Source organism: Malaclemys terrapin, chromosome 17 (genome assembly GCF_027887155.1).
Source record: "Malaclemys terrapin pileata isolate rMalTer1 chromosome 17, rMalTer1.hap1, whole genome shotgun sequence".
Taxonomy (NCBI): Eukaryota; Metazoa; Chordata; order Testudines; family Emydidae; genus Malaclemys; species Malaclemys terrapin.
In genome coordinates, this window is record NC_071521.1 from 2,651,431 (window position 1) to 2,667,108 (window position 15,678).

The 15,678-nt window shown below is 38.8% G+C and overlaps 1 protein-coding gene across 2 annotated transcripts in view; it reads left to right on the forward strand.

Annotated features, from left to right (window-relative positions):
* NR6A1 (nuclear receptor subfamily 6 group A member 1) overlaps positions 1-15,678 on the forward strand; it is a 180,576-nt gene that overhangs the window by 28,654 nt on the left and 136,244 nt on the right. For both annotated transcript variants that reach the window (XM_054007629.1, XM_054007630.1), the window contains exons 2-3: positions 5,323-5,364; positions 13,331-13,390. In XM_054007629.1, coding sequence (XP_053863604.1) covers positions 5,323-5,364; positions 13,331-13,390 — 102 coding nt within the window. The remainder of the gene's footprint in view (positions 1-5,322; positions 5,365-13,330; positions 13,391-15,678) is intronic.

Consider the following 15,678-nt stretch of genomic DNA (forward strand, 5'->3'; position numbering starts at 1 on the left):
TACTTCAGCATCTGTTTGCTCTATATTGAGGCACTGCATGTAAACACTAAGTATGTAACCATTCAGGGTGGCTACGTCAGGGTTAACCCATTGATACTTCGAGGGGAGCCCATTGATAAGGTATGAGAACAGCAGGAGGAAAGAAACTGATCCCATTGTCTTGTTTCTCTGCTAATGAGTTTCCAAAGCTCTGGGCTCCTCTTCCACAGCAATCTGTCTGTTTGAAGTAATAGCGAGTAGTGGCTCTTATCAATTCCGGGTGAAGTTCTTTCCTTGTCTTCGAATGAAAATTTGTCACTAGATCTGTAAGAATCTCTCTAATTTCTCCTAGCTACAGAGTAGCTTGTGCTATTACACAGGGTAATAGTACTGTACCTGATGCTGAGGGGTGTAACAGGCAATTGTCTAACGGCTTGTCTATACTTACATGCTGGTTTGGTGGCAGGCAATCGAACTTCTGGGTTTGATTTATTGCGTCTTGTCTGGACGCGATAAATCGAACCCAGAAGTGCTCGCCATCGACTCCGGTAATCCTGCTCGGTGAGAGGAGTACGCGGAGTCGATGGGGGAGCCTGCCTGCCGCGTCTGGACCACGGTAAGTTCGAACTAAGGTACGTCGACTTCTTCAGCTACGTGAATAACATAGCTGAAGAAGTTGTGTACCTTAGTTCGAATTGGGGGGTTAGTGTAGACCAGGCCTAAGATAGAGGGCACTGAGCATCAGGGAGACTATCAAAAGGGGTTTTTCCTTGGAGAAAAAATACTTTTATCCTTTTTATTTTTATTTTTTAAATTCTGGGTAGGTCACATGATAATTGCAGAACATAACTGCTCCGTTCCTCAGATGGGAGCAAGGGAATCTGTAATGCCCACCAGGTGCAAGCTGTGCAGCTTGCAGTGTGTCAGGGTATGATTCAGGGAGCTAAGTAGTATTACTGAATCCCATTATAACTTATTAGGCCTGGTTACTTGAGTTCCTCCATTTGTGCTTAGTAGTTAGTTGCTTGGCTCAGTCAGGGTAGTTCTGCATTCCAGGTAGGAGCAAGCCTTGCAGCGCAGGTAGACAGACGTGCACTAGCAGGGCTTGAGCTAGTGTGCTAAGGGTAGCAGCTTGGGCTCTCAAGCTCACTGACCAACCCTCTGGGCCTGAGCTTTGATGGCTAAACCTGGCTCTTGGCCAGAGTCTCAACATCCACACTACTATTTTTAGCACACTAGCTTGAGCCCTGCTAGAGTCTAACTGGGCAGGGGGTTGCTCCCATCTGCATAGTAGACTTACCCTCAGTTCTCTATTGTATCTCCATGTTCAGTAAGGGCTGAACTGGGGTCAAGACTCCTTCCATACAGAGACCTGGAGGTGCACCAGAGTTCTTTGTTTAGCGAATGCTGGAAGTCATTTTTATTTTAGCCAGATTACTTCTGACCACTTTATCTAGGGAGAGGAGGGAGGATTTTTTTTGTTTAGTTTACATCTTATTCTTTTTTTCTGATTCTTGGTACCAGTGGGAGATTGACCATTTCAGTTGATGGGTGGCTCTGCTGGACTAGTTTGAAATTCTGTGTATTTAGCCTGGTTGGCTCTCTTCTAGATTTTTAATCAGAGGTAGTATAGTTTTGTGATGCATTTAGATGTTTTGCAAACTAGCATCTTACAGATTTAATTGCTGGAAGCTTTGACTGTATCCCTGAATTTTTTCCCTCTTACTGTATGCCCAGGTAGTATGCCAGTCTCAATTGCCTACCATGAATAATACAAATATTCCCTGCCTCTTGTTAAACTGCCTCCTTGTCTTTTTGAGGACACTGCCATTCTGTAATATCTCTTGTTTCAAGCTATTAATAGGACTTAGTTTCTCAGGATGCTTGGGCCATCTCCTATCAAACAGTAAATAAAAACACACACACACACACACACACACACACACACACACACACCCCTTCTAGGCTTAATGACAATTCATTTTTATGTGGACCTTTGTCCAAGAGTGTCCTCTGATTCTGGTGATTCACAGACTTCCCTTTATAAGCATATGTTCTTGTTCACTGGTGTGTAACGGTTGAATGGTAGCTGCTGTTTGGCGTGTGCTGGGTCAGAAGTGCCCCAGATGTCAGGGTGGAGTTGGGGGAGATGGTTGGAGCATCAGTGCTGAACTCAATGAATGGTTAAATTGAATTTGCCAGGATATAAAGGTGCAGGAGCTCCCAAGGCAGATTTAGAGAATTATAGTATGCTCAGTGCAGAACTAATAGGGCCCCTTTTAACCTTTGTAGTTCACTGGATTCTGTGGATCTCTTTCAAAAGAAGTAAGTGACAGTATGTTATGTAGGCATGCTCTTTCTGTAAGTGTTGATGGAAAAATGTATTGTAAACGTGGAGTTATGATTTTTCTTTAGTCGTACGTTTCAGCTGATTACCCAGAGTAAGTGGATGCTTTTTGAAATGAACTATATCCATGTCATACTATACCTGGGTACAAAAGTGAGTCTATTCTCACTGGTGCACTTAATCCTCTTTCACATTTGTGGGAGCTAGGCAAGTATCCAGAGCATATAACCCTCCTGAACTGCCTTTCATCTGCTGTGATGTATCAGTCAAGCTATAATATACAAGAATTGACCTTTTAGTCTGTTTCTCTAAAAACATGTTTAAAAGTCAGCATTTCTATGTATTCAACCATCTTCCTGTCTTCCTTATAGGTAATTCAGCTACAGTGAGATGAATTATGGAAAGATTTATTTTAGCAACACTTGATGTTACAATCACTTCAGTATTATAAAATTTAAGCTTTTTTTAAAAAAAACAAGCTTGAAAACTAAGTTAGAAAAAACATCTTTTTTTTAAACTTGTTGTCTGTATTTGATAAAGAAATCACTGAGGAAAAACATAGATCACTATGCTATTTTTTAAATAAAGTCACAGTTCCGAATAGAACTGCATTTATAATAACAGATTTTTCTCTATTTGGAGCAGAAGTGTGTACTAAATTTACTATGAAATTCTTTCCCCAAGTTTTTAAAAATGGCTGTTTAAAAAAAAAAAAAAAAGTATTTGGACATTTAGATTAAATTAGTGTGAGGAAAAATGATTAACAGGTACAACTGGAAAAATTACTTCTGCTTTGAATGATTTCAAGTGTTTTGTTATCAAGACTGTTTTAGAATGGTGTCACCATATCTAAAAGAAAAGCTAATGACAGAGATGGCATCCTACAAACATGAGATAATAGCAGAAGGCAGATGTGGATGGAATGAGCCACAAAGACAAAGTGCTTTTGGAATTGCACACGGCAGGAGCTAATACCATTTGTAAACATGGTGGAAAGTAGGCAGAGAGGTAGGTGGTGACAACAATTGGATTTCCCTTGACACTTCTCCTTGTCTATCACACAATCCCAGGGTAGCTGAACTCTTAATGTAAGCTTCTCCCTTTAACAATAGAAGCCTGAAAGACTTGTGTTGGGAAGACCAACAATAAAGTAGGAAGGGTTCCAGTAATATTGGTAAGCTGTAGAAGAGCGTGTATATAAGGCTTGCCTCAGAGTCCATTTAACGGGTAATGGTGTCACTGATTTGCAATAAACTAGTACGTGGCTGTGTTGATACTGGGAACGTTTTAGCACCATTGAGATATTTTGGTTGCAGAATATTGAATTTTTATCTCAAATTGTTGTTTTTTCAGTGGAACATGGCTTTTAGCACATTCTGACTGGCTTGGTTGAAACTTTGTAAAGTACTAGAATTTTTGAAAAAGCAAACAATATTAATATCTGAAGGCTACTATGAAAGAACTAGGTCTAGCTAGATGTTATAGTGGAGACTAAATTGTGTCCTATGTGCCTTGTTCTATTTAAAGAATAATTATCCAGGGAAATAAAGTAATGGTTTTGGATAGGAGATTAAAAGATGGATTATGGAAATTATATGAGAAATCCTTATGACTTCCCACATGATTTAAACAAGATTTAGCAGCACTGCTCTTATTCTTTTTGACATGTTGCTTGAGGATATTAGTGTTTTAGTTTTAGGGCATGATGAGTTAGGAGAAGGCTAAAATGAGATCTACAAAAAATAGCCTGCATTACATTATTTAGTCATCTATGGAGAAAATTCACAAAGAGAAAACATTTTTGTAATCATGTAGAGTTCTACTCTTCAAAACGCCTTCTCTTTCCCTCCCCCGTCCCAATTAATGTTTGACTGGGAGTGGAGATAAATAATAACTTGAACTTGTAAATTATTCCCCATCTGCCTCTCAAGATGTGGCAATTTAATCAAAGAAGAAATTTCATGGGAAGAAGTATCTTAAGAAGGTGGAAATGTTTTGGATTCCATACTTAGCACTATATATATGGTCTGATAAGTGTCTGTATCAATACAATATTTCAATGCAGTAGCATCCATCTTGCTCCTTATCTTTCTGGAAAATAATTGAGCAGAAGGGTTGCGTAATCCCTGATGTGTACTCTTGGGACTACAGACATGCAGGCTTTAACGGGTCTGTGTTCAGATACATAACAGCAGTTCTAACAAGATGTGTAGTTCTGCTATGTACCAGACACACAATCTGAGTTTATTGTAACAGCACATTCCCAGTGGCTGTCACTGGACTATGACTATGGAGACAGATTAAATTGTCACATACTCACTTGAATCAGCAGAGGAAACTTTGTGGCCCCCCTCAGTTACTTTGCAAATTTGCACAGATGGATCATATCATATACACCTCTACCTCGATATAATGCTGTCCTCGGGAGCCAAAAAATGTTATCGCGTTATAGGTGAAACTGCATTATATCGAACTTGCTTTGATCCACCGGAGTGCGCAGCCCTACCCCCCCTTGGAGCACTGCTTTACCGCGTTGTATCCGAATTTGTGTTATATCTGGTCGCGTTATATCAAAGTAGAGGGGTGTGTGTGTGTGTGTGTATATATATGTGTAATATATAGATATTCCCAAGAAATAGTATTTCACTGTGTTTAATATGAAGAATGGTTGTCTCTAAATGGGTAACTGATATGTAGCCTAAATATGGTGTAATATGTCCTCTAAGCATCACTATTTGATACTTGATGTGATTCAGCAGCCGGATCTTCATGTATAAAGTTGAGTTACAGCAGCATTGTCTATCTGGAGTCTAGAAGATGTAATGCTTCTGCAACTATTACTTAATTCTGGTTTAATGTTGTATATGTATAATGGTTTAAACTGTTAAAAGCGGAGGTGAATTGCTCAGCCTTTTCACGGTGGCAGTAAATAAGATGTATCAGTTTTAAAAAACAAAAAACATTCAGTGCTGATACTTACTTTTTTCCCCTTGTAGGATTTTGTCGAGAGTCTTCCACAGAACATGAGCCACCTCCTAGTAAGTACTAGATATAAATGTTCTTGTTCCCTTCCAGAAAAGGATTAGTGCAGGAACAGTATTCTAGTAGGTATCAATGGGATGCAGATTATATTACAAGTCTTAAACTTCATGAAATGTCTGCTAACTCTCCTTTGGCCGTAGATGCCTTTTGCTTGATTATTTTGGAATCAGGAGAGGAAGGTATTCCAGAGCTCCTTGCATGGCTAATGGCTTCCTCCCCCTCTGGTTGATGATGTCTCCTACCACAGCTTATCAGTGCCATTCCATACAGTGGCTTTAGGGTGCTGCTGAATCAGTGGGGCATTTGATCCCCACAGAGAAGGAGTGTGCTAGCTCCATTAATGCCCCTACGGGCTGCATATGCTCTTGCTTTATTATACTTAGTCTTGCTCTCATGTCATAGAATTGAGGACTGAAAGGGACCTCGAGGTCTTCTAGTCTAGTCCCCTGCCCTCAAGACCGGTGGGAATGCTGGGCTTACTTGTGATCTGAACTACTTGTATGTTCTGCATGGCATCATGTTGTACTATTACTAGATTACCAAAGAGGGCTTAACTTGGATTTGCACACATTTCTTGAATAGCTAACTATGGCTGATTGATACCTTAATGTTGGCTTATGCTCTTTGTGAAAATCCTATTTAGTGCAGTGATAGTAGGTGTTTTACAAACAAAGAGTATTTTGTAATGGCTGCAAAGCTAATTGCTTTCCAAGATTTTATGGTATTTTCCCAAATCTTTTAAAGCCTGTGTTCCCAACATAGGGTGTTGAAACTACCCTCCCTTTCAATATAGTTAAAAGGGAGTGGCTGGAAGTTAAAGCCACACAAATTCAGTTTAGAGACAAGGCACAATTTAACAGTGAGGTTGATTAACCATTGGAACAAACAACAAAGGGAAGCAGTGGTTTCTCCATTTCTTGATGTCTTCAGATCAAGACTGGGTGCCTTACAGGAAGATACGCTGTAGCCAAACCCAAGTTATTGGGCTCAATACAAGGGTAACTAGGTGAAATTTAATGTCCTGTGACATGTAGGAGGTAAGGCCAGATCTAATGGTCCTTTTTTTTTGCCTTAAATTCTATGAGTGTGTGAAGAGACTGAATCCTACATCTGTTTCCTGGCCTGTGACACTTCACTATATTTGAGTCCACATGTTCATGATCAATGGATACAAAAATCACTGTTGAACCGTTTCCTTGCCATGAAATATTTAAGTAACTGACTTCTACAGGAAGTCATCTGATAAGACTTGCTATTAAGATAACATAATAGTAGTAATCACTTAGTGGGCCATGAATACAAATATTGCTGAGAAATCTGGGGAAGTGTTTTACATTTCTGTATATTACCTGCCATCTGCAACATCATTAGTATCGCCTCCAATTTATAGAGGAAGAAAATTAGTGGGTGTTTATGCTAAAATGATCAGCAGTGAAATATTTAACTGTTTAGATTTGAATTATCCTAATAGGATTTCAGAGATCTCACTCCATATAGCTGAATGCCCAGGGCACATCTCAGAGTGATTATTTCGCATTGTCTGTGGTGATAAATGACTGAATTTGCATTGATTTACACTGAGGACACAGTTGAAAGTTCGTGTGGCAACCATAATGGCTAGTGGCTTAATTTTTTAAATGAAAGCTTTGATTCTAGAAAACGTAGCATATTCTGCAGAATTGTGGACTACACAAGTCCCTAATTAGAGGGCACTTAGATATAGTATTACTAATTTAACTCAAACCCATAGCAGCTCTGTCTTTGCTTTGTTATATCAAGTGATGACGAAGTCAAAACACAGAGCATTTGCACGTGTGGGCCAAACTTTCAAAAGAGCTCACTTCCCAACTACTCCTACTTAGGTGGCACAGTGGTCACAACGTCAAAAGTGCTAAGGACCCAGAATGTTCAGTGAGGTACTGCACACTTCAGAAAGTCTGGTCCATAGCTTCTGTACTAAGCTCCAGTGAAGCCAGTAGCCCTGTAGCTTTTATTTCATTTGCATTCCAATGCAATACATAATTTCAAGAACAAAGTGTAGATATGTACTTCTACACCCATTATGGGGTGTGTCAAACCTGTTATGGATCTGTTTCCTTTCCATTATGTTCATAAATGGGAAGTAAGCCTGCCTCTGAGAGATCCCGTATTAGTGGAAGGTAATGCAAAAAGCTTATCATGTAGTGAAAAATAACCCAAATTATCACTTGTCTTTATATTTATCAGGCGACACTAGATATCCCACCATGATGTAGGCCAGGGTATATGTGTGCCCATCAACTTCAGCTCTTAAGATATCCTTGGGCTGCTATGCTGTTGCATATTTCCACTTTAGCAGTGTGTATGGCTGGAATGTTTCTATTTAAACATTTGTTTACATTCTATATTCCAGAAGGGTTGGCATCTTAACTGCCTTCCTGCTGCTATCAATACTTAGGATTCCTGCACTGATTCCTGGTGTGTGGGAGTCTCTTTGCCAAACCACAGATGCATAATACAGATGTAGGTGTGAGAGCCTTGTAAATGTTCAACATTCTGGGCCTCCGTTTGTGAGGGGGGGGCAGTGTAAGTGGCATACTGTTTTGCCTGCTGATGTAGAAATACCCAACATCTGCTCAGAGTGCTGTGTCCTAACTACCATAGCCTCTCTACACTTAGAAAGATGATGACCTTATGTAGCATTACTAAGACACTCTCAGAGCTGAGATCTTCAAAGTCCAATGCTATGTCACAGGTTCAGGCTAAGTTCATTTCTATGAGTAGCCTCCATATATCCCTTTGATTAGCATAAGCAGGGACAAGGGCAATCAAAGGTCAAGAGAAGTTCAAAATAGCATAACCTTTTCTTGTGTTACCAGTTGGCCCTAATCCTGCAATGCTCACCAAGCTTTTCTTCATCAACATGTTTACTATACAGCTGTAAAACTTGAAGAACAAGGCCTGGCCTAATACAAGGGAAGCTGGAAATCTAGCAGTTTAAGAATAGATAGTATTGCTGCTTAAAACAGGAGAAATAATTGATTTATGTTATGGTACCCAATTAGGCTGTAAAGTGAGAAACGCTTAAAGCAACCCTGTGGCTTAAAGGCAGCTCTTTGCTCTGATTTCTGTTCAGCAAATAGGAGGTACCGTAATAAAGGTCATCAGCTCCATGAGCTAAATTATTAATTCCTTTCATGCCACTTGGGCTTGTAAACAGGATATAATACAAGAAAACAATTGGCACTGTTCGCTTATTGGCCAGAGGAAAGGTCATAGGGTAAGTAGTTGGATTGGCAACAGCTGCTCTTCATAATCAAGGAGCTATTTTGTCCTTCTCATCATCTTTTAGAGCAAACCTGTTTCCAAAACTTTAACTGTCTATAAATCCAGATCTTCTCCACCTCATCCCTTCTTAGCTAAGCCATTTTTAGAAGTTAAGCATGTTGCATGTAATGAATTACAGGAGTACAGCGAGGGGGAGGAAGAACGAGCCATCTTGTGTATTTAGGAGCTTTGTGTTGAAAATGGAGTTTTGTGGGTTTTTTTGTTAACTTAGTATAAATGATACATGCTTAAAATCCAACACTTCTTGAGAAAGTGGAGTATAATTTGTGCTTGTATACAGGCGAGCATAATAAAACATTATTGAAATTGAAACTTTAAAGTGCATAATTTTATTATGATTTAAAAGCAATATCAGGAATTGGTTTTGCTCTGAACATCACTATGCTAATTGTACAAGACTAGAAACTTTGCTCTAAATGTTAAACATTTTAATTTTTGATATGTTGTACGGAAAACCTGCAGATTTTCTGTGTATATAAGTTTGGCATGTAGTCCAATTGCTGAGCAGGACTAATTTTGTTGTACTACTATGTGTAAAGTATTTTCAGCAATAATGTGATTGCTGTACATCCTTAAACTTGTTAGATGGAACAAGAGTGCACACAGTACCTTAGCCTCAGTGTTCAAGGAAATCTACTACGAACTATAATTATCGTTGTAACAAACTATTTAATGTTATATTTGAAGGTTAGGAGAGCAATATCATGGTGGCATTAAACCGAATAACCCATAAAACTCGTGGACTTGAAAATCTAAAATAAAGATCCTTAAAGAAATGCATACTTCTTACGGCATTTGTCTTGTAAGAGGGGTAGTTTTAATTTAATCAAGTAAGCTTGCATATTGTAGAATGAAACTCGATAAATTATTACAGATGTTTGCAGGTATAGCTTACTGCTTTAAGTGATTCACTTATTCAGATGTCATTTCCCTTCTAACTGAGACTGTTCTCTGCCATCTGACTTACTCAGAAGGCAGCTGACCCCTCCTTCTGCAAACAGCAGCAGGTAACTTACAGATGGCCATCTGTTGACCCATTACTTTAGCCTTTTTGAAAGCTAAAGGAGTTGTCCCTGTGCCAATTTAAATATTAGTGTGCACTTACCCCTCCAACATCTTCAGCAAATTGTCACTTTTACACTTGTGCTTAGTTTTTTCATGTTACAGTTCAGCAGTATATGAAGACACACACGCGCGCACACACACACACACACACACACACACACACACACAACTGTAACAGGAGATGGTCTTAGATGAAACTCTTCCCAGTCATCTAACGTAAATCTATATGTATTAAATTAGTTTATAGGTAACACAGTAACGGTATGGTTAGTGCACTTTTATAGGCTTACACTTCAGTCACTGAGAGGAGATGGGGGGACATAAGGTAGAAAAAAACAGTTTATATTAAATATATATATCTAGAAAACTTGGAAAAATATGCAACATTACATGTGATCATTGAGACTGAAAGTGCAGTATCACCAAACAGTGCTCCAAAATATTGGTATCGGAATGCCAGCGAGAATAAACTCGGATATAAATGAATACTCAACAGATCTCGGCAGTAAAATGTCTCTTGTCTCCCACTGGAGTGTAGCAGGATGCCTTTGAGAACCCTTTGCTCCCACTAATAGTCTTCATCTCAACACTTTTTGGTCCATGACTGCTGAGTCATACAGTATGTTATCTCTGTTCTCATTCCATGTACTAAGACAAAGTAGGGGTATAAACAAAACATTCTTGATAAGTGAAGCTAGAGTAAAGTAGGGAATGAAGGGCAGTATAACTACAGCGCTCTGCCCACAGTGCACATCCACTGTTTCCTACAAGAATGGTCTGTTGTAAATGCTTAAATATTTATTTGTAGCTGTAGTGTACCTCATTACTGTAGCATTGGGACACATTTCACATTACAAACAGATGTATAAACACCCACCAGGAGCAGCAATACTGTCTTTTTCAATTGTTTTAGTCCACCAGGGAATAAATTGGAAAAATAGGAAGATAAAATGCAGGAGATACTTGGCCAAAGACAGACCCTTGTATTGTGCGATGAAGGTATGCTGCCAGGAGTGAGTTCTGCGGTTTAGGAATGTAGTGTTGTATATTGCTGCATTGTTTTTGGTCTTAAGGGTAGATATGGGACATAATCTACTAGCAAGAAAACTGATACTCTTGAGATTCTCCGGCTGGCTGGCCTTGGGAGATCACGGAGATGTGAGGAAGAGACAAACTCAAATGATAACCCTACAAAAGCAGAGTCACAAACCTGTATATCCAGACCATAATGAAAAGGTAAAATATAGGAAGTATAACGGGGGACGGAATATGACACAGTGCCTGGGAATCCTGGACATGCTTTTCAAAAACAAATCTCTTGATAGTGGTTTCTAAGGTGAGAATAGAAGGCATGATCACAGCTGAACCTATTGCTTGTAGATGGGTCCTTCCTAGATGTAAACCTCTCCAAAGTTAGGGCTCCTGTCTGGAGTTACTCCTCTCGAACCTTGGATCCTCTTTCCTCTCCCAAATGCATAATCTTCTTCTGTATCTGATACACCCTCAGGGCTTCCTTGTGCTGGAGGGAAACTACTTCTGGTGCAGCTGCTGATCAAATGTTGGGAGAGGGCCCCTGCATTATGCAGTGTTTTGAAGGGAATCTCTTTTCTGATAAGGATCCTTTTGAAGGGGCTCCAGACCCTGTTTGGATCTCCTCTTCTTGACCCCTTCTGCCATTTCTAGAGCTGATCCATTTCAGAGGTTAATATGTAGAATTTAAAGCTGATGGAGCCTAGAGTTTAGGAATTCTTTGCAAACTGATGAAAACATGGTTGTTTTCAGAGACCGTTACACATGCCTGTTATCTGACTAGAGAAACGAATGCTTTAACAAGCTTTGAATGCTTTGAAACAATAGCACATGTGGGTATGGAAGACAGAAATCTCTTAAAGGGGATGGATATTATAAAATTTCTTACATAAAAATCCTAACTTTAGTGCTAGTGTCTCTTGATACATTGAGATATTAATAGAATGACATGAATAAATACAGTAAAGGTAACTTTCTTTTTGTTGTGTAATGTCTGAAGAATAAACTTTTAAAAATACATGACGGTGACAAACTAAATATACTGTGTATTTGTGCTTGTATGTTTATCATCGGGAGAGTGGCACTGGCTGCTATAGTACTTACCGTTGCATAACTGTTTTCACCCAACCTGTTTCCAGAGGCTCATAACTTGCTGAACTTTTTTCCAGTCTTAGTCTCAGCCCAAAGGCGGGTTTTTTGTTTTTTTGCAAACTTGGAATAAAACTGGTTCAGTTGTCTAAGTTGTTATTAAGGAGAGTGAAATACTTTTCTCCATGCGAAAGAATTGTTGAGCTCCCTTTGAATACTTCTAGCCCAGCACTTTCTACTGCAGAAAGTTAACTTGCATTGAAGTAGCCACAATTGATTATTCTGGCAACGTTTGGTTTGCATATGATTAAGCTATGACCCTCTCACAGAATGTGTACTAAGTCCATTTTGATATTTTTAGTAAGATCAAAGAGTACAGTTAAGATTGTGCGTGCACCTGTGGCATATTGATGGTGTGAAATGGTTAGGGTGGGCTGCTACATTCTGTAAGGTTTAAGACTGCTCTGTACAACTTCTGAAGTTTTCAGAAGGGCAAACTTAACTCCTAAGGACCTCCTGAAATTCATGGGAGCAGGAGTTCCAGTAATTTTGTCATTTCTCAGATTTTTGTGCAAGTCTTGTTATACTTAGTGTTTTTATTCAAACCCCAACACCTGACTAAATTTCTAGATATTTAAACAGAAGCTTGAAAACCTGAATCAGGCACAACGGAGCATTGCAGCCATGTCTGCTTGAGACTGCATTCTGGGTTTAGTAGGGTAAGTGCAGTCTCCCTTCCAGCACTGTATGTGTATGTAAGATTCAAAATTGAACCAGAAATGGTTGTAAACATTTTAAGGGTTAGTGGCTTCCCTCCAAAGTCTCAAAACCAGGCATATCAAAATCCCACAAATATATTATTTTTAATATCATAATTTTTAAGCCAGTGTCATGACTTTTGGAGTATGATTTGTGACTTCTGAAAATTTGGGATTACAATGCACTTTCACAGGTAAACTGTATAGTTGAGATTATGGAATTTAGCTGCTTGTTGTATGTTAGCAACATTGTAGAGTAAAGGTACTCTTCATATTTTTATTTTAAAAATAAGAATCTAGAAAACTCCACCCAAAAAGATACATTTACAAGAATGTTCAGGTTGCATAAATAAGCACTCAAAAGTCTCGAAATACCAAGTTAATGTTACAATATTTTTATGCCCATGCATGCATGCATATACAACATGGCAGCATACATGTGTGTAGTCTCTATAATTTGGAGATGTATGTCAATTTTAGGGGGATTTAGAGAGGAAAAAATTAATACTGAAATTTGTTTTGTCAGATATAACAAAATTGAAATTAGCCTTTATATGCAACTAACATGTCCATCTGTCCATCCCCCCCTTCATCATGAGTGTAAACATACATTTATTTTAACTTTCAAAATTAAATATTGCAATTTCTATTTTAAATAAATGCAAGTGCCTAAACAATTATTTTTTTTTATTAGCTACAGATGTCGATCAGATGAGTTTCTCATCTCCTGGGCTTCCCATGAACTCTGTGGGCAGTAAGTACCTTTCTTTCTCTTACCCCACAAGACCAGGTTGCATTTCTTTTTCATTGACCACTTCCTTTGTTTTGAGGTTGCCAGTGAATTGAAATAATACTTCAGTGTAGAAGTTATGAACAGCAATGCAGTAAAAAAAGTTCACTGAAGGAGCAGGGCATTCCACTTTCAGGAAGAATTCTTATCTCTACACCCCCCACCCCCCCCCAAAAAAAAAAAAAGTGCCCTAGACCTGGTCTATACTAAGTTTTGCCATCATAGCCATGTCAGCTATGGGCATGATTATTTATTTATTTATTTATTTATTATGATTGATACAGCTATGCTGGGGAAAAACCTTAGTGTAGACTCACTTGATCTGGTACAAGCACTTCTATACCAATATAACTGCATCCACCCTATAGAGTTTGCTGGTTTAAATGGTCTTGTATGCAGACGTTCTCATAGTCATGCAGACCAGGATTTTCAAAGGAGATGAAGGGAGTTGGTGCCCAGGCTTAAGTTTAAATAGATTTGGGGCATTTTAACTCCCTTAAGCTACTTTGAAAATCTTAGCTTTAGGACTTTCAGAATCCAGTTGCTTCACTAGTAATGGCTTATTTTTAGTCTCCATCTAGTGGTAATTAGTATATCTGAGGACTAAATGTAAGTAATCCACTAGGTGGCAATAAGTCCTTATCAGAGACAGGAGTTTATAGGTGTAAATTCTAAATATCTAATTCTAAACAGAGATAGCAATTGAGTGCAGATTTCTCCTGCTTTAAGACAATGTATTTAATTTGTTGGAAACTCCCTGGGGCATTCTCAAAATAGGTAAACAATTAACTGGCAGTTTATTTAGAAGATAATGTTCAAATAAGTTTCAGGGGCAACCACACAAACTCCGAGGTTCAAAGTCCAGAGATGCTCTATCTCCTTGACCTCATTGTGCTGGGGGATTGCACCTGCTTGCACCCTAGAAATCATTGAAATCTTTGAAGAAGCTTTCACATAGCAATGTAGTTTGTGGAGAGTATTTTTAGCTATAATTATTTTTGGTGGCTTGAGCATTTAACATATGCTCCTACGGCCTGACTTTTGAAAGCATATGTGGAATTTCTTGCTTAATTAGTCTATATAATTAGTGATTGCATGGACAAATCAGATTTTTGTGTACAAGTGGTGAGGCCTGCATCTTGATTGTTTGCACATACAAATTGGCAGTTTTACACGTATAGTTGTAACTGCATGTGCAAACTAGGCGCACAAAGGGAATCGTCAACTATGACAATTTAAAAATATAGTTTAACATTAAATCTTTATTGCCCAGCATTACTTAGATTTATGGGTGCCACATCTCCTTAAGGCACAAAGTGTATTAAGATGAATGTTGTTTTGTATAATGTCCTAGCATCTGGATAGATGTGCTGAATGCTCAAGGTAAGGCTGCCTAATAGCAAGAATTGAACTATGGCTGCCGTGTTTTGTGGTATGATGGCGATGTGCTTGTCAACACTTGTCATCTGTTTTTCTTAGTTGATCAAATGGGGAAGGCTTCCTACTTTGCTGCTGCTTTACCAAATCCTTTCAGAATTTTCAGAATTATATGAATGCAGAAGAAGATAAAACTCCCCGTTCCCAGATACTTGTTTATGCATCCAAAACTTTTAATTAAGGTCTGCAGAGCACCCACTTTATCCTTGGCTTTTTGCGGCTTATTGTGCCAGTGAATTGGGCCATCATTTTGCGGCAACTCTCCTGGGTTATTAGGTGTTTGCTTCAGATTTTTGTTTTACTCAGTGTCCCTGACTAAATTATTTTTTACTAATGCATCTTTGCAGTTGAGATGAACATGTTTTGTGTTGTGTTGGGACTGCACCTCTTCTGTGCTCCCCTGAGGTAGAGCAGGACTGTCAGTGTACAGGGACTGTAATTTCCTTATGGAAAGCACTAGTGTGTGTGCTGTCTTCATTTCCTTGTGGGTCAACATCACTTACAACGTCCTTGAAAACGTCTAAAGGGAACAGCCATATTTTGAATGAAGATCCTCCAAACTTTCTATAGAAAGCTGGTTTTAAATTGCACAAGGGCAAAAATGGTATCTAAACCCAGGAATCTTCTGTCATTTGTTTTGCACTTCTTGAATTTTTAAGTATGTGAAAACATGCCTGCTCTCCCGCTGAGACCTTGCAGGCTGCTTTTTTGTCCAATCATGCTGAAATATTTATATCCTGTTATAAATCCTTGAAAATAGGGTGTTTCACTGGAGCTGTACTGAGGTGGTTCCATTAAGTGAGCAGGGCCTTTCA